At 42.1% G+C, this 25,369-nt stretch overlaps 1 protein-coding gene across 7 annotated transcripts in view; it reads left to right on the top strand.

The window, feature by feature from the left end:
- Positions 1 to 20,165, top strand: part of trim33 (tripartite motif containing 33) — a gene marked incomplete at its 5' end in the record, with an annotated part of 37,292 nt that extends 17,127 nt beyond the window's left edge. For 2 of the 7 annotated variants that reach the window (XM_080444801.1, XM_080444802.1), the window contains 13 exons: positions 603 to 1,009; positions 7,232 to 7,435; positions 8,515 to 8,571; positions 8,732 to 8,932; positions 9,582 to 9,735; positions 10,797 to 10,860; positions 12,332 to 12,497; positions 12,893 to 13,311; positions 13,486 to 13,597; positions 13,692 to 13,766; positions 14,600 to 14,752; positions 18,777 to 18,827; positions 19,359 to 20,165. In XM_080444801.1, the coding sequence (XP_080300927.1) occupies positions 603 to 1,009; positions 7,232 to 7,435; positions 8,515 to 8,571; positions 8,732 to 8,932; positions 9,582 to 9,735; positions 10,797 to 10,860; positions 12,332 to 12,497; positions 12,893 to 13,311; positions 13,486 to 13,597; positions 13,692 to 13,766; positions 14,600 to 14,752; positions 18,777 to 18,827; positions 19,359 to 19,589 (2,294 nt within the window). In that variant the 3' untranslated portion in view covers positions 19,590 to 20,165. Of the gene's footprint in view, positions 1 to 598; positions 1,010 to 7,222; positions 7,436 to 8,514; positions 8,572 to 8,731; positions 8,933 to 9,581; positions 9,736 to 10,796; positions 10,861 to 12,331; positions 12,498 to 12,892; positions 13,312 to 13,485; positions 13,598 to 13,691; positions 13,767 to 14,599; positions 14,753 to 18,776; positions 18,828 to 19,358 lie in introns of all 7 variants that reach the window. The other 5 variants (XM_080444799.1, XM_080444800.1, XM_080444803.1 and 2 more) reach the window with 5 other exon arrangements.
- Between the last annotated feature and the right edge of the window lie 5,204 nt (positions 20,166 to 25,369).

The raw sequence follows: 25,369 nt of genomic DNA on the forward strand, positions 1-25,369 counted from the left end.
TACATGAATATAATCTCTGCTTGCATAGCAAATCATTGTTCTAATAATATCGTAATTTATATTGCAGCCAACAATAAAACACCTGGAGACAAATCAGAAACACATAAACATGGGGCAGGAATGAATTAAATTAGAGGTGTAAGTTATATTTATTCGTTAAAATAAGTGTTAAATAGCTCTATATACCGATAGTAATCATTGCTAGAGTGTTTGTTCAGTAACAGGGGGTCTCCACCTCTGCAGCTTTGTAATGAACAGAAAATAAATGTTCAGGTCGGGATGCCAATTTTACCCAAGCAGGAGAGAAGAACCAGATACAAGTGAAATTGAAAGTTATTAAACAAAAAAGAATTGCAGATAAAATTGGATCTGGAACTATAAAATGTAAGCCGATAAATTGTCTTTGTCCTGATGGGATAAAATTGGTATCCCGACCTAAAAAAGCATTTTCTGTTGGGTTTGAATTAATCGCACGGAAACAATGCCGCCGGCTTGCGTGGACCTTTTTCAGTGTTCTAAAGATGAGAGGAGAAGAAATGGCAGCCAGCCTCGGAGGAGCTGATATTTACCACCCCACTTCCCTCATCTCCTCCCAACTGTAGGCAACCTGGTGATCGAGAAACCCCCTCAGCCGGCACATCCGCCCAACATGGTGGCGGGCCCCCCCATCTCGCCGGGCCAGGTGCACCCGGGCAAACATCCTCCACAGATCAACCTGGCCCAGCTGCGGCTGCAGCACATGCAGCAGGCTGCCTACGCCCAGCAGAAACAACAGCACCACCAGCTGCAGCACCAACAACAGCAGCAACAGCAGCAGCAGCAGCAGCAGCAACAGCAACAGCAGCAGCAGCACCAACAACAGCAGCAGCAGCAACAACAACATCAACAGCAGCAGCAGCACCAACAGCAGATCCAGCAACAGATGCGCATTGCCTCCCAGATGTCTCAACAGCACCCCCGACAGGCCGCTCCTCAGATGGTACAGCAGCCTCAGATGGTACAGCAGCAGGTGAGCAGGACAGCAGTCGCCACGTCCTAGCAGTTGTATCAGTGGAATTCCAAAAACCAGCACACTAACCTGGCTGTGGCGATGACAAAATAAACGGGTTCTGAAACATCACCCCTTGTCTTTCAACACAAACTTCAAACTTTCCTTCACATATTATTTACCTCTTAAGCCTGATTTATTGCATCGACTAAATGAACCCTCACCCTGTAACATCTTGTTTCAGTAATAAACATTCCTTTCCGTTGCAATGATTGCAACATTGCACTGCCACATGCGTTTTGTTGACCAGATGCAGGGTTTTCCATAAGCCCTGGTCGCCATCTGGATAGCTTTACTAGTGTACATTAAAGCATTTCCAGGTAGCTCCTTTTTTGTGATTTCCTGACTTTGATTGTACTTTTTAAATTGAAGAGCCTTGCATACAATAGAGCAGGGGTTCCCAACCTTTCTGTTACCACGGACCGGCTGACAGTTCATAAAATGTTCGCGGACCGGCATGGTTTGGGGGGGTCACTCATCATTCGTACCAAAACACAGAAGACAGTTGTCTGGCAGTCAATGACTGGCTGCTATTTATATGTTCATATCACTACTTAATGTTATATCATTGACATAAATGGCAATATATTAACAAGGATAGGATGATTAAAAAATCATTATGTCTGTATCAGAAATGACTTTGGACAGGTGGAAAACTTTAGTTAAACTTGGCGAGTGATGCATTACTTTACCTGGGTTACATCTTCTGATAGTTGTACTTGAACGTTGACATGAAATAATAATCCCGTTTAGTGTTTCACTACCGCGAGCGTGACAAAATACAGCTTGTAGTGACGCCTCTGATCAACACACGTTGAAAGGCTACGATAAAGACACCAAGGATTTGACAGTGATGTCACTGCTATGCGACACGGAAGTAGCACGGACACAGTACGCCATTTATGTTCGAAGTTGGTTATAAAGATACCAAGGATTCGTCAGTGATGTGACATCACTGACGAATCCTTGGGCATTTGACCGACTCAACTTTTCTCCGTTGTTTGTAAAATCCTGGTGACGCAAGGTTATAGACTCAACGTTGCCTGCGCATATGGTACAATCCATAAACTTGGAATTCCCGGCCGCCTTCTCGCGGACCGGTGGTACATGTCCAGTCCGCGGACCGGTGGTTGGGAACCGCTGCAATAGAGGATCAGCTGTTACTCACTATTTCATGTACATGCGCTTGTAGCAGATCTACTAGCTCACAACGTGTCACGGTGCGACGTGTTGTGAGTTTTTAGAGTGGCTATTTTCGTTCTATGACAATGACGGTCTTAAGTGGTTAACAATACACCATTTAGTTAATCGCACTGCAAAGATACGACAATTCGTTCATATACTGTACATCTATCATCACTGTCTTTTTATTGAGCCAATGTGTATGGATAAAGTATAGATAATCGTACTATTTAGCTACTACACCGTATTGATAGGCCTGCTCTTTAAAAGTATTTTGTATTTTTAATGGTTTCAAGTTTCATTACATCAGTATTCGTCGTCGACTCTACTGGAGTTTTTAAGTAATAGAGGCCTTTTTATAGGCTGCTAAAGGATCAGCAAATATGTTTGAAAGTGTGTTATGATTGGCTGCAAATTTGAAGATCACAGTCGTAGAGTGTGATAATTCATTTTAGCCTCCATGAAAGACCCCACCCTGTACCACCCCCATGCCATCCCCGGTCCCCGGCTGGCTACTGTTTCCACCCGGCTGGACATCTACATCTACATCTACAATTGGCAGACTGGCTGTACCTGTGTTTGTACTGTGTTTGTACAAAAAAAACTGCGCATGCGTATGCACCGCTGTTGCCAGATCGTGCGTGAGCAACAAGCAACCAGCTTCATGAAAAAACACAAAGCTGCACACTGCGCATGCGTCGACGCACTTTCTCTAACCAATTTACACCCACTTCACGCTTACAACACCTGGACATGACATGGCAACCCAACCCAACCTCACTCTCCCAGCCTATCAGCGTCGTCGCTCAAACACGAACGGCAGCCATTGTTTCGGTCCATTGTTTCTGTGGCCAGACTTTTCAACTTCACAAAGCTCTCAAACTTCTTCTTTGAGGCACGGAATTTACTTATAAGATATCGTTTGGATAGAATTTTGTTGTTTCACTTCATATGTGTGGTCAATTAATCATGACAGAGCCTATTTAAAAATAAAAATTCAGAGAACCGGCAGGGGCGGCCAGTCACACGCATGTATCCGAATAAGGCACCCTATTTTGTGCATGGCCATCTCAAAAGTCCTGTTGCATCACATTAGTCGCGGAGGTGGCAAAAATGCACTGCAATTGGCTGAAGGCGAAAAACGGTGCGTACTCACCCACCAGCGTATGTTGGCACACACACACACACACACACACACACACACACACACACACACACACACACACACACACAGATCTGTTGTGCTGTAGTCAAGGCTTTGTATTGCAAAAAAAAACGGGGAGAGAGTGACACCACGCACGTCTCTGTGTGTGTGGGTGGGGCGGGTGGGAGAGAGAGAATAGTCAGCCAAACAGCGAGAGAGAATTTTCGCTGACGGACAGACAGAGACAGAGACAGAGAGAGGGAGGGAGGGAGGGAAAGAGAGAGAGAGAGGGAACGAGGGAACGAGAGAGAGGAAGACAGGGAGAGAGAGAGATAGACAAGGAGATGGAGAGAGAGGGAGGACGGCAGGACGCGATGCATTGTTAAAAAAATTTAAAATTTTTATCCCACGATTTTTGAACCCCAAAATAAGCGAGCCCTCGCTTATTTTTGCGCGGACGTAATTTGTTTGTCATTGTGGTGAATGTTGTGTGTGATGCTGATGTTTGTTGTGTGAAGCTTTATGTCAGAGTGTTTGTGTTGGAGCGCCTCAGTGCGGCTGCAGAGTTCATGTGCAACATCTTGCATGCGTGGCTGTGGCTTCACAGTTTTCCTTCGCCGTGTCTGTAGGTCACGGCCTGGGGGGGGGGGGGGGGTGGGCGACCCTCTGGGTATCTTTTCTTTTTTTCTTTATCCCATGATTTTGTACCCCCAAACGACATTTTCTTTGGGGGGGTTAGGGGGGGGGGTACTAGAATTCTGCCCGCGTAGTGGGCAAAACTTCTAGTAGTATACACTCATGGAACACTCAGAGATTCTGGTTTCCCACTGCGCTCTGTAGCCAGTGTGGCAAATATGCAACAGAACAGTAAGCTGGGCTGCAGCTGTTCAGAAACCATGTTCTATCTAGGGCTGCAACTACCTATATTATTTAGCGATTATTCTCTCAATTAAATTTTTGAGTAATCGAATAATCGAGAAGCATATTTTCTTAATCTGTATATTATCTACCGTATATATATTTTATATATCGATGAAAATTTGTCATTGATTTTCAGAATGTACTAAATTGATTTCTTATTAACCACTTAGGCCCTATTTTATACTTTGTCGTACGACGGTATCACGTAAAATAGCATATCTACAAGCTCACACTGCGTCAATGTAATGCAGTTTGAGCTTGTAGATCTACTATTTATTTTTTATAATCAATTAATTAGATTAGTTCGATTAATTGTTGCACCCCTTGATTTATCTACAATCACAGTCAATATGCTTAGTAGATCAGGGAACACATTGTTCTGTTACAGTGGAACACGGGTAATGTGTTGACTTAACCTGACTGAACCATTTCAAAAGACTCATTATTCCAAAGTAGCCTCAGGAGTCGCTGAGCATGCAGTTTTAACATAGTCAGCTCAACAAGAGACAGAATATGTTAAAAGGTGGTTTCGACCTCTCAATTTCAGCTTTATTATTGTGCTGCAAACATGAGAATGATTTCCCTCTGGTGCAAAATTGTGCCAGCAGTCTCTACTGTGATGGCTGCAGTCACTTGGCTTCAGATTGAACAGGCTGCCTGCGGGCACACACATCTCTTCCTGCACCTTTCAACAATCCTGTCAATATAAAAACATAGTCCAGGCATTTTACTCATGTGGTTACGAAGCATCAACTTACAGTGAAAAAAACAAAACAATTAATCCGAAGAGTAAGAAAATAAAAGTCCACCTACAAATCAATTACAAATTTCAGGCTTAGAAATGAATGACTACATGTCCCATTACACATACGGCCGCGGCCCAGCACCACCAGCGCTCAAAAGCAGCATCATCGTCTGTGTTGCATTGTTTTTTTTCCCTTTCTGTATGAGAGTAGCGTTGTCAGTTCTCAGTTATCACACTGATAGCATGTCACAAAATCTAAGGAATCTGAAGAATGTTTTTGATGGAGTGTGATGTGCTTCAGTGGTGATTTTCTCCCTGATTTTGTAAATTTCCAATGCTACTTCTGGGTACCGCCGCAGAATGAATGACATTTTCTTCAAACACCGACTGTATTAACACATTGGGTGCCAGAGGTTTATTAAAATATTATACGTTGAGTGCCAGCATTTCTTCCATCCACTTGCGTTATACATTTCGTGCTGTGAGAAGCCCCGACGCGGAAATGCATGTAAACAAAGCGTGCGTGCGAGACGGCGGAGGGTCCCGACTAACGCCTGGAACAATAATATTTCCAACGCGACCCTCCATTGCAGCGTGATCGCCGATCGAAAACGGCTCGTTTCCACCACATTAAAAAGAAATGGAGATATTAAGCTTTTAATCAAGGAGATAACATTGAAAACGCCGACCGGAAGGATTTTTGACATGGAGCCACATCCAGCCTCTTCTTCTCAGAAACTGCTTGGGTGATGTCAAAGTTTCGTTTTAGCGCCCCACGTGGCCCACATGTATAAAAATAGAATTGGGTCAAAAACGGTCCGGACCGTTTTCGGCACTTCTCGTTTGGACCCTCAAAAACGGTCCGGACCGTTTTTGGCATTCAATGTGTTAAATATAACTAAATATCATAAATGATATTATATATTATAATATCCTCCATTATGACATGCCCAGAATAGGGACACTAGGGCTCAAGTGGTGGTTGTAACATGGTTAACGTCTCCCCCTGTGTGTTAAGTGCAAACAGGATACATGTATACTTAGCCAAGCTCCACTTCTTCTGGTCTCTTAGACTTGACAACATATCTTATAGTAAAACAATAGCACTCCTTTCTCACCATATTAGGGTTTCCTGTGAACTTTGTCATAGGTATTATTCACATTGCTCAGGCCATCTCACTTTGCACTCTGCTAGCAAAACACCTCATTTCACAACAATGGAATTCCGAGGCCAGTCCTTCATTCCAACAATGTCTGAGGGAACTTTGAAATGTGAAAATGGAAGGCCTTTGATAACAAACAAAGGTTGGAAACTATGTTTTCTCCCTTGTCCGTCCGTCTGTCTCTTTATGCGTGTGTCATTGAGCAGCTAATCTCCAGCACTGTTGGACCGATCGGACATGCACGCTCCCAGTAGGCCAATTGAGAACGTATTTTTCAAATCGGCCTCATGGTGACGCTATAACAGGGCCCTTCACGTTTTGGCTTATAACTCTTGAACCGTACAGGATTTCTTCCTTGGCTCATCATGACGCAACTCCCCATATAGGCCACGGGCATTTCTACCTGACAGTGTGTTTTCTCTAAACATTGCGTCCACTTGCCGTGAACCTTAGTTTGCATGCACACTCCTAGTAGGCCAAAGAAGAACCTCCACCGCATTTAAAAAAAATATCGGCCTCATGGTGGCGCTATAACATCCTACGTCATGTTTTGGCCTTTAACTCCTGAACCGTAGGTCGTACAAAATCGAAATAGTTTCTGCTGGATTCCTTGGAACTTCTCATATAGGCCCTGGCCATTTGTGCCAGACTAGATTTTCCTCCATTTTGCGTTTTCTTCAAAACACACTTTTTGGTACTACTCTTACACATTTTAGACTCTTTAAAATAATAGAAAAAGAAAGAAACAAAACATTAACAATTGTCGTACAATCCAAAATGTGTCCAGCGATGTCTGTTACTCCCAAATACTGTTGGCTACTGATATAGATGCACTGCTGAATACTGCTATGGATGTAGTACGTGTACTGGTGCAACGTGCACTGGTGCAATCACAGATAAAAATGAACACTAGAGCGTCTGATGTTTATATAAGGTCCCATTCTCACTTCGTTCTCTTATTTGAATCCCATTTGTGTAAAGATTTGCAAGTGAACACTGTGGTTTATCTGCGTCCCCAGCTTGTGCAGCCCCCACGGCTCATCAGCATGCAGCAGCTCCCAAGGGGTCCCGTGGGTATGAACGGCGGGCCGCCGGGGGGCCCCCACATGTACCCCTCGTCCCATCACATGCGTCTACCGGGGCTGCCCCCTCCGGGCCGCATGCCCACGGCTCAGCCCCGCCACAATGGCCAGCAGTACCCAAGCATGATGCAGCCACAGCTGCAGAGACAGGTCAGTGCACACGTAGAACCCCCCCCCCCCCCCACGCCCCCAACGCACACACTAACAAGAAATAGGCTTTTTTTTTTTTACCCATGGTGTCTTTCTCTCTGGAAAACGTACTCACTGCAGCTACTGTTTGATTTAACATGACAAAGGATTTACGATAATGCAAATGTGAGTGTTGACTGAGGCAAATCTTTTATAACTGCCATAAATGCTGTTGTATTATCTCACCTGTGGTTCATACACGTGGCGAGGCAGGGGAGAGTTGGGTGCTGTATAGAATGCTCATAATGAGTTGGTGTCATTAGATGATATCCAAATGAACGGCTCAACTTCATTTATTTATCTTTTTAATAATTGTTTAAAATGATACAACTGCCATAAATGCTGTTGTATTATCTCAGCTGTGGTTCATACACGTGGCGAGGCAGGGGAGAGTTGGGTGCTGCGTAGAAATGCTCATAATGAATTGGTGTCATTAGATGATATCCAAATGAGCTGCTCAACTTCATTTATTTATCTTTTTAATAATTGTTCACACCAGCAGCAGTGTTTATCAAGTTGACAATCTAAGCAAATTTGACTGCTATCGTTGAATACTGAGCTTGAGTGATGAAGACCCCCCCCCCCCCCCCACTAAAATAAATTAAACTTATGGACTGAAAATTAAGTAATGTTTCCTGCATCTAAACAAAGTTTTCAAGCAAAAGTGGGTCAATTGCTATTTTTATGAGTGGCCAGTGTTGTTTGTTGTGTGCCTGAATATAAGTGTGGTGTTTCTGGCCCTAGACCTTGCTAGCTGTGCTTTTGATATTAACAATCCAACAGAAGCGCAGTTGCTTTTGACGATGTAATTGACTCCGAATCAGATTTCAGGAGCTCTCTTGACAGGATACTGTCAACATTTTCTCCCCTCCTTAACCCAGCCTCGCCTAACATGTATCTACACATTGAAAGCTACTTTTCTTTGGGATTTATTTGCTCATGTTAAGAGAAATCTATGTCTCTAAACATTGATTCTATGCATGCATGGCCACGGTAAGAGCGACCTGCACTATATCCGGACAATCTTTCTTTGTGTCCAGATGTCTATAGAATCAGAGCTGAGCCACCAAAGGTTTCGTTTCTTACTGCAATCAGGGGTTTGGCACCTTTTTTTCCTACTTTGACATTTATGTGTCTTGTGCAGCATGCATGCGTCCTTCTCACCGTCAATGCATGAGCATGCATCCCTTCTCACAACACATACATTGTCATACAATCCATCAAGTGACCCGGCTCATTCCGCGTTGTCGTTTTCAGCATTCTAACCCGGGGCACGCGGGGTCTTTCCCGGTGGCGTCCCTCCACAACGCCAACCCCACCAGCCCCACCAGCGCCAGCATGGCTAGCGCCCATGCCCACCGGGGTCCTGCCAGCCCCATCATAGGCCCCATCGAGCTCATCCCGTCCGTCACCAACCCCGAGAACCTACCTTGCCTACCCGAGATCCCACCCATTCAGGTAATTAACCTCTGGCCCTGCGTTTGTCTCTGGCCCTGCGTTTGCCATGGGATGCGCCTTCCCTTTTTAATTTGTTCACAAGTCTGTCTGGTACGTCCCACACAGCCTATGTGTCGCACAGCGATAATGGCTGATCTGCTATGATTGATACAACAATTAAATATAAATAATTTGCCTATGACTATGATGACATGCTCAAAATGGCATTTTAACCAGGTTGATGGTTAAAATGCCATTTTCTTGGAGATGGAGTGAGTTCAATTGTTATGCATACAAACTAGGCACATGACTTTGCACAAGCATGGGGAATCTGTTGGTAGATGTATTGAAGCACAGAATGAAAGAAGCTGGAATGAGCACCAACGAATCGGATGGGATATGTCCGACTAAATGTGTCTAGAACCAATCATTGCTCTCTGCAGGTTCCTAATATCCACTAGGCTAGACTACACATTCAGAATTGCATCCAAAAATGAATGGCCTCTGGCCAAAACAAGAAAATAAATCTGTGCTCGGGGCTCCAGAAGGTGTGTGCAGATAGATACAATTGACCAAACACTCTCCCTCTGCAACATCCAGTCTTGAATCTGGTTTCTCTCTTATCCTTTGTCTGTGTGTCTTACCTGCTGTGTTCTTTTGGCACCGCCAGTTGGAGGACGCTGGTTCCAGCAACCTGGGCCACATCCTTAATCGCTACCTCGCGGCCAGCGCATATCCCGGCATGATGGGAGGTCTGGGAGGTCTGGGAGGTCTGGACATGATTCCCTCTCCTGGACTCTCCACACACTCTCCAGGCTCCTCAGGTAGAAACACCGTCTCAGACGGGATGCTTCATTGTTGTCAGACACAGCTTTACTTCTAATGGAGCCGTCTGTCTTCCTGGTTTTCTAGACATTATTGTCCTGCCTTGTTCAGTGGTGCTCCAGCTAGCGTGGTTATGGATCCCACCAACGCTCCAGGATATAGACCCGCCTTACCTGTCTGATTGGCTCCCTGGCAGGCATAGTCTTACTGAGGTTAGGGTTAGGTTTAGGCATAGTTTTACTGAGGTTAGGGTTAAGGTTAGGTTTAGGCATAGTTTTACTGAGGTTAGGGTTAAGGTTAGGTTTAGGCATAGTTTTACTGAGGTTAGGTTTAGGCATAGTTGCAAAAACGAGAACTGTCAATCACAGCGACTACTGACCAATCACAGCAGGGTTTGCCTGGAGCTGGCATGGGATCCATAATAACGCCTCCAGCTAACCCATACAATGATTAAACTGATCGTTCTCCTCTTTTGTTAAACGCACATTTTTGTTTGAACATTTGGACTGCAGAATTAGTACTATTTATGCCCCCATTTTTCTTTTGTTAAGTAAAGGTGTTTGTATGAACATTTGTACTGTAGAATTAGTGCTATTTATAGCCTCATTTTTAAGACCCCTCTTTGGTTAAATAAGGGAATGTGTAGCAAGGAGTCACTTCTAAGCATTTTTGCAAACTGACTCCAAACAATTAGTCAAATTGGCTTTAAGGAGAGCTGGCTGTTTCTTCAGTAGGGATGTAACGATTCACTCAACTCACGATTTGATATATGATACTGGGTTCACGATATGATTTTCTCAAATGTATACGACGTAATATGACTGTCGCATGCGTGCGGTGATCAAGCAAACTCAAAACTAGATTACTCCCTTTAAAAGACTTTTCACGTTTCAATGTACTGATTTGGTCATCACATTTTTGTATCAATAATAAATTGTCTTGTGATGAATCGTTTACATCCCTAATCTTCGGTACAGTTCGACTTTGGCTTTCACCAGCTACCAATCTCTGTTCCACCATAACCCGTTTTCTCTCTCTTTCTCTCTCTATACATGCACAGGTCTGTCCAACTCCCACACTCCCGCACGTCCTTCTAGTACGTCCAGCACAGGCAGCAGGGGCAGGTAAGATTACAGATTCACCAAGGGAACCAGAAGTTGTTCTGGTCCCTGAGGAAAGAGCAGGTCACTCAACTGTTTTTGCCCTTATTGTGGGCAGAGGCAGGAGCATTATAGGGGACCAGTTTCCCAGAAGCCAATGACCCATTTCCACGGTTGGTGGTGATGAGCTCAAGGTTGTTGGCATAGCACTATAACATCTGTGACCAAATCACGCTGTTTGTGTGAACTGCTCCTAGGGAACCCATCCTTTCAATCTTCCATTGAAAAAGATCTGCTCAGCTGAAAATCTCTGTGATTAGGAGAGCAAGTCTAGTGATTAAACTAGCGATAATGATGATTGAAGAGGGACACTGATAACAAATGAGGCTCACTTCAGGAAAACTTGAAAGCTTGCATCACCAGAAAAGGTGTGATGCTTCTCAACAGTGTAGTTACTAAAGGGCTGTTTTTTTTTGCCACTAGTATTTCATACTCTTAAAGTAATACTTGACACATTATTAGTCATAGGGTTGCATGTGTATAACATCCACATTACTTGCCAATCACACAGTGACACACCCATTGACATCAGAATTTGTCACTGGGTTGACACACGGTGACACATTCTGACATCACTGGGTTGCCACCCGGTGACGTGGTGAGCAATGTGGTGAGAGTGTTGTGTGACATCACTGGGTGATGTATGTGTAGATTATGGAAGGGTTAATACTTCCAATATTGATGACCCATTTATGAAGTGAGTCTGATGAGAGCACAAGGAGGAGAGACTCCGTTAGGAAAGAACACCACCTAGCTTTTAAACGGCATCTCCATGAAGATTCGGAGTTCAGAGGGAACACTCCATAACTAAACCGGGGGGTTTATAGAGAAATATATGCTGCCTATGCTTGTGGCAAATATTTCAGCCGCACAGTAAAGAACAAATTATTGTTCTTTCTAACTATGAACACTGAACAGACATGACTAGGAATTGTCAAGTAAACACATTAAAGGTTCTCATTTGAAACATTAGGGCTTTGACACAAATTCTGATCATGATTAATGTTAGGTTATACCACAGATTTGTTGAGTTGTACACACCTGAATGGGTGACATGATCACATCCCTAATGAGAACCGAGAACCATGTGCACAATGCATACTCGTGCATGAAGACATATTGGACTTTTTTCCCTCTAAACCCACTTAACACCTGAGAAATGTTACGTCCATGTTTTGTCTTTATTAACTGAAATCAATCCTGTGAATTACACAGTTTAAAGGCAAAGCGATAGAGAGGAAGTGATTATCAATTATTATTCTCCCTTTTTTTTTATCTTGAAAGATGCATTTAAAAGGAGAACAGTACCTTGACTTAATTTTCCTCATATGATTAATGTAGACTTTGATGTCCTCTGCTGGTTGTAAATGTGAACTGCACAAACGAAAACATAGATGGTACTATAATGATTGATTGTCTTGTGTGTGTGTGTTAGTTGTAGCTCAGCGGGCAGGTCGGTGCCCGCCACCAGTGCTCCAACAGAGCAGGTGAGGGTGAAACAGGAGCCTGGGGCCGAGGACGACTACAGCTGCCAAAGCACCGCCACCTCCTCCAATGTGAAGATGGAGCGAGCGAAGGATGCTGGGAGGAGCGCCTGCATGGTAGATACATAGACACTCATTTGTAGCATAGATCACGAGTCATACCAAACTCGGGAAACCCTATACCTGTACCATTTTTACCCTGTAAGTCAAAGATTGGGAGGTTGTACACTGATGAAAATACCCTTTTTTGCAACGTGGTTGCAATTTTGTTTGAATTAGTCTTTACCCATATACCTATAAATACCCATATACATTACCCATCTTCTATCAATCAGCATGCATAAAATATACCATTTACAGCTTAGCTATAAAGTATGGAGTTTTTAAAAAGATCCCACTAAAGGTACTCTACACAGTGTGTTAGTTTAAAAGCGTTCAGTCATTGTTCATGTTCATCGTATGGCAAATACATCCCGTATCATTTCTGTTTGTGTAAATGTCTCCCTCCCCAGATGAGCAGTCCTGACAGCATGAGTCCTCTTGCGGTGCCGGGCGTGCCGTCCTCGGGCCATGACGTCCACAAGACCCAAGGGGAGCGCATCAAAACGGAGCCCGGGACTGAGACATCCTGCATTGGCATCCCCTCCGCCTGGACATCCACAACAACAACATCCACGGTATCTTTCCAGAACAACAGCACTGCCACGGACACGCCGTTGACCAACGGTAACTCGGACAATGGGAGGGCAGAGAGCACGGGGGGAGGGGCTGCGGCTGCGGCCGCGGCCGCCAATCCCGGCGCGAAGGAGGACGACCCCAACGAGGACTGGTGCGCCGTGTGCGTCAACGGTGGTGACCTACTGTGCTGTGACCGCTGTCCCAAAGTGTTCCACATGAGGTGTCATGTCCCAACCATCAAAATCTTCCCCAGGTAGGTGGTCTGTGTGTGATTACTTCAGTACCCTTTAGCAACTTATGCCCTAATTTATACTTAGTTGTACGACGTTGTGTTGAGCTGTAAGCTTATTGATCGGCTGTTTCCGGTCCACGACACTGTTGTACGATGGCACACAAATTAAGCATCACCCTATCCCCCTCCTCTCAGGGGTGACTTCCTCTGTACGTTCTGTCGGAACCTGACCAACCCAGAGATAGAGTACACGGAGGACGCCAAGAAAGCCAAGGCTGACCAGGGTCTGGGACATGAGGACCGGCGGGTCAGTAACACTACCACAAACAGTACATCACACTGCAGTGAGTCTCTGTGACACCACGAACCATCAACACTAACGTGTCTCTCTCTATTCACAGAAATGTGAGCGCCTCCTGCTGTACATTTTCTGCCATGAGCTCAGTGTGGGTTTTAGGCTTCCTGTTCCCAGTTCTGTAAGTTTCACTCACACACACACACACACACACACACACACACACACACACTGAATTCTCCACTAAAATCCAGAATTTCCCACCTGGGATCAATAGTTTAATCTTTTTTTACATAGTCCAGTACAAGAGGCCACTTGTTGAAGGTCTCATTAGTTGAAGGATGTCCTCTACCTTAATAGGCAATAATAAATGTGATTGTTTCCAAATGTGTCATAAACCAAATTCTAGGGACCCATGACATGATTTTATGAGTCACAAATTAGGCTTTCAGGGGCGTCCCGATAGCAGAATGGTTAGGGGGCATACCATAAATTAATTATGGGTGCAATGCTCCGATCAGCGAGCCCCCGTTACATTTCCGGCCAGCCGGACCATTCGCTGAATATCATCCCCCTACATTTCCTGTCTCTCACCACTGTCACTGTCAATAAAAGCAACCAAACCCCCAAATAACAAATAACTATCAAAAGTAAACAAAAGACAAATTAAGCTTTCATTTTTGGCCGGTGTAGCCGCCCCTATAAGTGGGGTTGGGACACCTCATTCTCTGTACTGTGATTGGCTCATTAGTACACCCCTAGCTGTACTGTGATTGGCTGACTCTATTGGCTGACTCTATTCAGCACTGTGATTGGCTAGCGAGACACATGATGACATTAATAACCTATAAATAGGATTATGCACTTCAAAAAATCCATTTTTTTTTTAAGTGAGCTTCCATCACTGTGATGACCACTGTGATGACCACACCGCCCACTTCACACTGGGTGTGATTTTTATTTTATATTTTATTGTATTTATGACCTGTTGTGACCTGTTCATTTCCAACTCAGGTGCCCAACTACCACAAGATCATCAAGCACCCCATGGACCTGAAGAAGGTGAAGAAGAAGCTTCAGCTGAGGAGCTCGCATTATTACAAGACGCTCCAGGACTTTGTCCGCGACGTGCGTCTCGTCTTCAACAATTGCGCCAAGTACAACGAGGTGAGTAGCATGAGTTCCTCAGCCTGCTTTTGTGTCTTTTGTATGTGGAGGGGGGGGGGGGGGGACAAGGGTTGGGGTGTTATGGGGTGGGGACGACGGGTGGGATGGGCACCCGCATGCGTACGTCCGTGCTTATGGACCAGAAGATATGCTAATGCATGATTTATACCCAGTTGCGCGCAAGTGTCGCACACTGAAAATAGCCGATCTACAAGCTCTCGTGCATTGTGAGCTTGTAGGATCGGCTGTCGGTGCACAACACTCGAGAGCAATTAAGTATATCTCAGGCTTACGGTGTTGCTAAAGCAGCAACATACAGCACATCTCTTCTATATGGTGCAGCCATGCTTACTGTTTGCATGGAGGTGTGCTGACTTAACATTGGCTGCTGTGGAGTGGTGTGGCGTCCCTGGGTGCTCACTTCATCTGTGGCTATGGGAACATCGGCTGAATATCACTAACATAGCACCTGGACCGTAACACTGACTCTTTTTGTACACGTCTGTGGTCAATTCAGCTTGAATTCTCTTTTTTTTTTCTCAAAGCTAGCTTTTTAAATGTGTTATGTTTTTTTTTAAACGTGGTCTTTAAATATTGTGGTTTTATTTATTTGTCTTTTCCAGATGGGGCGGGTAAAGAAAAATCTTTCTGTGAGATTTTTCTTGTGATTCAGATGAATGTGTGTGGAGAATGTACATCTGTCTCCCTCCTTTCACCCTTTTTGTTAACTGCTACATCCACTCTTCCATCCTGCCGTGGATGTGTTTTGAAGTAGAACCCGACAGATATCAGATGAAACTTTATCGCCAAATATAATGAGTACATGTACGTAGTAGGTCGGAGAGGCTTATTGTCGGTATTGGCCTGAGCGCGGGAGTCTATCCCCGTTTCACAACGTACTGAGGTGGAGCGCAACCGTAGGGGTTGCGCTCCACCTCAGTACGTTGTGAAACAGGGATCAGCTCCCAGTACTTACCGGATGACTTGCCACACCCAAGCCGTGCTACTCATACGCTGAGTTATCAGGGCCCGGGATCGAACCCATGACCTTGTGGTCGAAAGGCGAGTGCTCTACCGACTGAGCTACCCGGACACAAAGCAGATAACAAGAACAAAATGCAACGCATTTCGACTCGTGAGCTTGTATTTAGGCTATTTCTAGTAGTTAATTCAACTTAAGTTTGGTTTATGTGTATTTTATATTTACTTGTTTGTTCATTGTATAATTAAAGACATGCAGAAATATGTTTTTAACACTTTTAGAGCATATCCGTGATCAAAATGGGGACATAGTTATCAATAGATCCCCACAAATGAAAGAATACTTTTTTGTGTATTTTAACACCAAAAGTCCCTAAAAGTCAAATTAATTACAAAATAACGTAATTGCTTCCTGTCAAACAAAAACCTAATGCATGATTACATGGGCAGGAACTAACCAATTTCAACCAATAATATGATGAAAAGCACCACTAGAGGACAATGTTACTCTATTGAAAGATATAAAAGATGGCAGACGCAGCGTTTATAAACGGACGCAGCTAAACAAACTATATATATAAACACACACATACACATGTTACTCTATTGAAAGATATAAAAGATGGCAGACACAGCGTTTATAAATGGACGCAGCTAAACGAACTATATATATATATACACACACACGCACACGCACACGCACACACACACATACATACACACCCCACTTGCCGTAACATACATTTTTGAATAAATCATTTTTTGTGTATCTTTGTCAAAAGTCTGTAAAAGTCTAAACTTAATTACTTCCTGTCAAACAAAAACGTAATTACATTAGCAGGCCCCTATGAATAATCATGCTTTCATACACCTGTGTGATTCCCATATCTCAATGTTCAAAGCAGCTGATCCTCATGATCGAGACACTACAGCTGCTACTTTGTTCTTAATTTAATTCAATATGGCGGCCGGACGTAGCCTGGTAAACCCTCCCTCCGGAAATCTAATTTCCATTTGATTTCAGGAGTGAGTCTGGCCTGATCGCCCATTCTGCAATATTGGCTGTGGGCTGGAGTTGGGCGTGAGTAATACCGTTGACTGACAACCCCTTCAGCCAATGATCGTTTTTCCCCTTCAGCCAATCAGCAGTTCACCAGACTAATGTGACGCAACGGGACTTTTGAGACGGCCATGCCCAAAATAGGTTGCCTTATTTGGATACATGCGTGTCACTGCCCGCCCCTGGGCTCTGTCATGATTAATTGACCACATATATGAAGTTAAACAACTAAATTCTATCCAAACGATATCTTAAAACTAAATTCCGTGCCTCAAAAAATAAGTTTGAGAGCGTTTTAAAACCGAAAGTAAAAAGTGTAACTGGCCACAGAAACAATGGCGGATCGTTCCATTTTTGTCGGCTGCACTCGTCCCATTCGGGCTCACTCGGACTCGCCACCTGATTGGCCAACTGTCGCTGTCAATCACAGAACGATGTGCGACGACGCTGATAGGCTCGTCCATTTGGTGTACGGGCTAGAAACGCCCAGACAAGCCTTCAGGCCAGACTCCTTCCTGAAATCAAATGGAAATGAGATTTCCGGAGGGAGGGTTTACCAGGCTAGGCCGGACGGTGCATTACAAATGTTCTCGTTTTAAACTTGAACAATACGCTACAATACGCTAAAATATGTAACTGAAAACATTTGAGGTGAACAATAGGCAATGCAGTAACAAACGTGCTTCGGCACTGCCTCTCTCGCTCTGTCTCGTGATGCACGGGTGCTGACACAAGGCAGAGGAAAGTCTACTGAGGCTGTGATTGGCTGAGACACAACCAGCCTCTGTTTTACTTAGAAAGTTTACAATAAAGGTCACAACCAGCCTCTGTTTTACAAAAGAAATTACAATAAAGGTCACAAAGAAGCCATTAAATGTTCTTTTCATATATTGAAGTTAAATGTTCTCAAATAGAAACTTCAATCAAATCTAAGTTCTTTAATTGATTAGAACATTTTGCACATTTTGACAAACTATCCGTCAAAACGTCTGTAATTGGTGGGCTAGGGCTCTATAAAATAGGATCAGCATTGGATCCAAAAATCTGATTTCAGTCGGGCTCTGGTTTGAAGCCTACTTGTTTCGTACCTTGTACTGTTATCAAACTTATTGTAGTGTTGAGCCTGGGTTATGTAATCCAGTTTGTTGCTGTCTGATGACTGTGAGATTCCTTTTGTGTATCCTAATTTTAAGGGTCTATATACCATATGTCCGTGTGGGGATCCCTCTTCTTACTACAAAGAAGTGGGTAGTGTCTGTCACTTTTTGATCGAGGGAGACGACCAGCACTGAAAGTGCAAAACAAAGTTTGAATCAGAACACAGCCGATGTTAAAAACCACAAGTGTAAATCAAATTTTAAAAAACCATGGCAGGCTGACCTTATTGTACACAGCGATGTAAGCAACACAGCTGCAGCTAATACAATTAATAATGAGTGTTAGATGTAGGTTTAACAATGTAGCAAGCATAGACAGTAGTCAACAGTATTATCAATGCACATTGGTACACCTAAATCTATCATACCCATTATTAATTGTATTAGCTACGCTGCATTGCTTACATTATAGTGTGCTATAAGGTCAGCCTGCCATGTTTTACCCTTCTGTAGTTTTCTAAGCTGTACAGGAAAACAAACTATAAAAATTGGCCAATGGTTTTATGCCCATTTAATTCAATCCAAACAAGATCTTACTGTCTGCTACTCATTGAGAATTGACAGCGCCAAGCAGATAATTTCCCTCACCAGTCAGGGGCAGGTGACTTTGAACAGAGCATGTGACACTGCAGCATCAGCAATTGGGAAGTGGGATGCGTTGTAGCATGACGACACCGATTGAGACATCACTTCACTTGGCTAAGAGGTGTAGTCTAGGCCTTACAGCGCAGACGGGGTTGTCGGCTAACCTGCCTGTGCTGTAAACCTCTGCTCCTGCCTCCCTGCTGCTTTTCTTGTCTTTACTGTTATCGCCCCTTTTTTTTAGATGTCTCGCATAATCCAAGTATATGATGAGGAGAAACAGATTAATAACCAGGTAAGCCGTTTCAAATAGAGCACGAGTGTCCTGCCCCCCCGCCAAGGCTCCAGAACCATTCATTTGGAATTATGATTTCACAAGGAACACGTGAAACAAATTTAACAAAGTCTCTGAAATTCCAAAAGATCTATAAGTCTACCAGCAGATGCAGGAATCCGCAGTTTCTACCTGGTGTTAAAAAAGAGGGGGGAAAAAAAGAAAGTAAAGCCATAAAAACATTAATACAATATTTGTGTATGAGTCTACTGGTAGATTGTTGGATCATTGCATTGTGCGGAATGACTCAACAAAGAGACCCATCATTATGAAATATTTGACACAAAATAAGAAATTGTAAAGAAAGGCAGCCAGGGGCGGTGGTGGAGGCAGGATACCTATGCTCTGTCTCTGTACAGTAAGGTTGAACTGGGACTGGCCTGCCACAAAGAGTCCTAACCAGCTCTAATGTTCTCACAATCCCTCCCTTCCTACCTCCTTTCTCCTCTTCCCTCTCCCTGCAACACTCCCCACTCCATCCCCCTTCGCCAGGTGGGCTCGGAGATGGCGATAGGTGGCAAGGCGGTGAGCATCCTCTTCGAGGAGAAGCTCCTGGAGATGTACCCCGACCAGAGCTTCCCTGAGACACCAGAAGACGAGTTGGCAGTCGCAGTCGCGGAGGAGGAGAAGGAGCAGGAGCAGGAGGCCACAGACGACTCTGGAGATGACTTCGTACAACCCAGGCGCAAGAGGTTAAAATTGGATGTTATGCACGTAAAGTGAGATTCGAGACTCATCTCTGAAGTTGGAGGACAAGAGAAGAGGGGAACAGCCGTCTTCCTCATCCGCGCCGCGCTTCTCCGTTTTTCTTTTTAAGCCGACATGTCAAGAGACAAGACTGATCGTACGTTTCTCTCATCCCTTGCCTTGGACAGATCTGTCACGACGCGTATTGAGATCTGCCTTTGTCTGGACATTTTGAAGACGGAACGATAGAAGATCTGCAATCCTTCATCACCCTCAGTTCATGGACACGCGAGAACTCTATTGTACAGACTTGAAAATATTATTTTGTTTTGCGGTAATTAATTTAATGAACGGTCCATTTCTTTTTTTTTCTATTACCATGTTTGTAGATTTGTTGTGACAGTTGCTTTACAAAACATTTGAAACTCTCATTCCCAGGTCTTAATGTATAATATATATACTTTGACATGAAACCTATCAAGTATTTGTATGACTTTGTGGAAGCATTGTGTAAATAAGAGAATCTAACCCAATGAAAGTATTCCTATAGATGTTTGGGTGAGTCATCAATAAAAAGCTGTTCTTGAAATATATCCTAGTGTCTAAAGTGGTGGTGGGTAAGGTTGGGATGGTCAGTGAGGGTGTTGCTTGGTCTTAGAATAATTGGACCACAATTTTTAAGGTTTTACAATTACATTAAAGGTAGGGTAGGTGATATATTTTTTGGTATATATATTTTTGGGTGAAACGGTTAAAAAGTACAATATTCTGATAGTAATCATTGCTACAGAGCGTTTGATCGGTCACAGGGGTCTCTCCAGCTCTTTACTAAACATAATATAGTACATTTTCAGGTAGGTGACAACATTTAAGCCAATCAGGAAAGGGCACTGAAAATGCATTTTCTGTTTAATAAAGAGCTGGAGAGACATGGAGACTCCTTTTACTGAACAAACACTCTATAGCAATGACTACTATCAGAATATAGAACTATTTAACACTTATTTTAACCAAAGTAAATCACTTACCCTACCTTAAGTAGGCTATTTGATCATTCCATGGTGTTTTACTGTAAATAGCATAACATGTATTGAAAAAGTTGGGGGAGGGGGGGGGGGGTGGGAAATAATTCAGCATCTTTCTACCGTTTCAATTATTATATTCAATAATATAGACTTTAAATAAGTTAACCTATGAATTGGCGTAAGCTCATCGACATCTATAGTAACAATTCTTTTTTTTTTCTATTAGAAGAATTTCCAAAGGACGCTTTTCAGATAACAAGTTGAACCATTATTAGACTCGACTTCCTTCTCAATTAAACATTGTAATAACTAAATAGTTCATTTTCGAGGGCATTTGGTTCTGACTGAGCCCTACTTACAATAATGTACAACAGTGTCACTGTTATTTATTGTAATTTCAAGGCTTGTCAACCATGTGTGTTTACATTGTTGACACAAACTGATACTCGGGTGTCTGGGAGACTATATATCTTTGACCCAGGGTCACTCAAATGTCACTTAAAAACAGTGTTTCTCGATGTTAGATCCGGAGACGGAGATCATACAGACTGTTAGGACGTCAGCTTTAGTTACTTTGGAGATTTAGACAACATACATTTACTGATGGCAGTGTGTAGGGGCCCTAACAGGATAAATGAGTGAAATTGGAAGTGATGAAACAAAAACATGAGCAGACAAATTTGGAATTAAATTATAGCTGATAAATGAGGTCTCTCTGCTGATTGGATGAAATTGGTGACCCACCTAACTTTTATTTTCTGTTCATTAAAGAGATGGGGAGACCCCTATTATTGAACAAATACTCTATAGCAATGATTACGATCAGAAAATAGAGCTTTAACAACAAATCACAACACATCACTTTTGCACCTTTTTAAAGTGATGAACACAATAATATGATTCTGAAATGGACCCTTCTATAATAAGTAGGCTATACTTTTACATGTACTTGTGAAGATAGACAGAATTTTTATTATAAGTGTCCTGCACGCACCACAAGATGCCCAGCCCGCACAGGCTTACAAGACACAATTTACATACACTAAGATACCCCACAAACATAATACATAAACATATTGATTGTCCAGGCTGTGAGTTACGGATACATCGTTCTCCAACGCAACTGCCATGCCTTCTCTATGAATTTTCCTAAAACAAAAACTTCCTTAGTGAACAGACAACATTCAGACATCCAAAATAAATCTGAATTTTTATCATGGAGTTTTTCAAATTAATAATGTCCTACATCATTGTACAGCACACAGTGAAAAACTAAATGAAACTCATCCTCCTGTGAAAGTGACATTTTAAAAGGAGGTCTTTCATTCTCACGGTATTTCTACATTGTGGTATTGCTACTTAAGTAGCAATACCACAATGCAGAAATACCACTGGTTGAAAACCACTGGCCTGTATATGAAATTTCATATAGGCCAGTGGTTTTCAACCAGTGGTCCGGGGACCACCAGTGGTCCTTGAGGGAGTACCAGGGGGTCCCCAGCTAAATTAGTTAACATAGCGTCACAATCATTTTTAACCACTTAGCTTTGGCTATTCAAAAATAGCAGATCTACAATCTCATAGAGTGCCGCGCTATGAGCTTGTAGATCTGCTATTTTTGAAAAACCTTGAAAAAGTGTGCATATCTTTGAATATTTATATTTTTTTAAAGCAAAAAATAACTGATATCTTTTCTTCTGGGGGTCCCTGGCACAAAACATTTTCTAATTTAGGGGTCCTTGGCATGAAAAAGGTTGAAAACCACTGATATAGGCAACTAAAACACAAATCGGACTGCTGCTTCCAGTCAGCATCGGCAAAATGGCAGAATTGCAAGGTAGAAGTGTGCAGTGGTGTAAAAACTACTCAAATGTTTTACTTAAGTAAAAGTACCAATACTGCAATATAGAAATACTCTGTTACAAGTAAAAGTCCAGAATTCAAAATTTACTTGAGTAAAAGTACAAAAGTATTGGCATCAAAATATACTTAAGTACCAAAAGTAAAAGTAGGCCTACTAAAATGTTTGAAAATAGCAGATCTACAAGCTCACAACGCGTCGCATGTGAGCTTGTAGATCGGCTATTTGAAAATAGCCTATGTATAAAATAGGGATGAAGTGATTAATGTATGTTTCATAATATAATAATTTATATCTGAAAAGTAACTAGTAGCTAAAGTTTTCAAATAATTGTAGTGGAGTAAAAGTACAATATTTGCATCTGAGATGTAGTGGAGTAGAAGTAAAAATATTGGAAATTGGAAATACTCAAGTAAAGTTCAAATATCTCAAAAGTGTACTTAAGTACAGTACTTAAGTAAATGTACTTAGTTACTTTCCACCACTGGAAGTGTGACACTTTTTTCAGCAGATTGTAAAAAAAAAAAAAAAGTGTTGTCTCCAGGAGGAGCTGACACAGTGCTTAGTCAGCAGGACCAGTCAGCTGATTGAATGTCATTTCTCTCAGAAGTCACTCACTGACTGTTGGTTGCATATGTCATTTCCAGCACATTCAAGTGGCCTCTTCTCTTCAGTGGCGTTTTAACCAGCCTTATCTGCCAGGTAAGAAAACTTCCTGCTCAGTCTATCTATAATTGATTAGTTCTCTTGATCGACATGACATTCGATGGCCAGTTTGGCCACACATCGCAAGCCACAGTTAATAGTAATGGGTACAATATGTAAACCATTGTTATTCGCTGTGGATGCGATGTGTGGCCATCAAAAGTCATATAGATCAAGGGAACTCATCAATAATCACATTTACATACAGGACACTCATAGAGGCAATGGAATGTCTGACCTCTTGGCCGTGGTGGCACGTGAAGAGCAGTGGTGGAAAAAAGTACTACCTTGTTTTAAGTAAAAGTATCAATACTGCAATGTAGAAATACTCTGTTACAAGTGAACGTCCGGAATTAAACATTTACTTGAGTAAAAGTACAAACGTATTGGTATAAAAATGTACTTAAAGTACCAAAAGTAATGTCCCATTTCACGTTTTCAAATGTATAAAAATCTTTTGAAAATAGCAGATCGACAAGCTCACATTGTGAGCTTGTTAGATTGGTTATTTTCAAATGGCCGAAATGTAATAGGGCTGAAGTGGTTACTATATGTTTTGTAATAATAATCAAAATCTACAAAGTAATTACATTTTCCAAATAATTGTAGTAGTCATAGCAACGCTTTGACACTATCATGCGGTGTTTTATCTTGTTTTTCTAAAGCAAAAATATAGTCAAAGAAATGTAGATCAGGTATTTTGGGCATGCAACACCGTTTTAGCCTATACATACATTAGGATTAACTGTTGATAAAAGTTGATGGTTTAGAGTTCAGTGTTTTTTTTACTTAAGTAAAAGTATCAATACTGCAATGTAGAAATACTCTACAAGTAAAAGTCCGGAATTCAAAAATTACTTGAGTAAAACTACAAAAGTATTGATGTCAAAATATACCTAAAGTACCAAAAGTAGAAAGATACAGAATGTTTAAAATGTGTAAAATGTTTACAAATCTTTGTTTTAAAAGCAGATCACAATGCCTTGCATGAGCTTGTAGATCGGCTATTTTCGAATGGCCGAAATATACATAGGGCTGAAGTGGGTAATATATGTTATGTAACAATAATCTAAATCAACAAAGTAACTAACTAATGTAATTGTAGTGGAGTAAAAGTACAATATTTGCCTCTGAGATGTAGTGGAGTAGTTAGTAAAAGTATTGGAAATTGGAAATACTCCAGTAAAGTAAAAGAAATACCTCAACATTGTACTTAAGTACTAGTACTTGAGTTAATGTACTTAGTTACTTTACACCACTGGACTAGTGTTACATCATCATGAGTGAGATGATGAGCAGCGTTTTTTTCCACATCGTCTTGTGAGAATGCAGAGTTCGTAGAACAAGAGGCCCTTTAATGTGAGGCTCAGACTAATGAGAGAATAATAAGCTTAACAAGCCTTGTTGATATGTGAGCTCAATGTGTGAAATGTTCACAATACAATCCTCAGTGTTGTAACTCAGAGTGTAGGGAAAAGTACTTAAGTACAGAGTACATGTACTTAGTTACTTTACACCACTGGGCATAAATAAACTCGACAAATGTGTAAACAAATAGACTCTTTTGTCCTACACGCAAAAAGCACAACGTCAATGTCATGGAGGCAGCCAGTCTGCGATTAACTCATTCAGTGGTGTAAAGTAACTAAGTACATTTACTCAAGTACTGTACCTTTACTCAAGTACAATTTTGAGGTATTTTTTACTTTACTGGAGTATTTACAATTTCAGTGCTTTTACTTTTACTCCACTACAATTATATGAAAACTTTAGTAATACTAGTTACTTTGTAGATTTGTATTATTATTACAAAACACACTAACCACTTCAGCCCATAATATGGGCATTAGAATGTCCTTAAATGCGTGAGGGGGGCCGTGATATATATATATTTTAAATTACTTTTCCATTTATTGTTCATATATATTTGTAATGTTTATTTTATTTTAAAGTGAAATATCCTTTCAAGTTCATCCAACTGTTCAAAGAATAACGTTAATGCTTCGGTTTTTTTTTTTTGACAAAAAAGTAAACGTGTATAAACGTCATATACTTTTTTTTACATAATATCATTTTTATTTTATAATTACATTATTATTACCACATTTTTGTTGTTTTGCTCCAGTCAGTCACAGATGATTGGCCCTCTTCCTGTGACGTCACATGGCACGAGCACCAATCAGCTCGATGGAAACCAAGTTGTTTACAGTAACACTGTTTTTTCA

The sequence above is a fragment of the Gymnoscopelus braueri genome (assembly GCF_963280865.1).
Source record: "Gymnoscopelus braueri genome assembly, chromosome: 12".
Lineage (NCBI taxonomy): Eukaryota > Metazoa > Chordata > Actinopteri > Myctophiformes > Myctophidae > Gymnoscopelus > Gymnoscopelus braueri.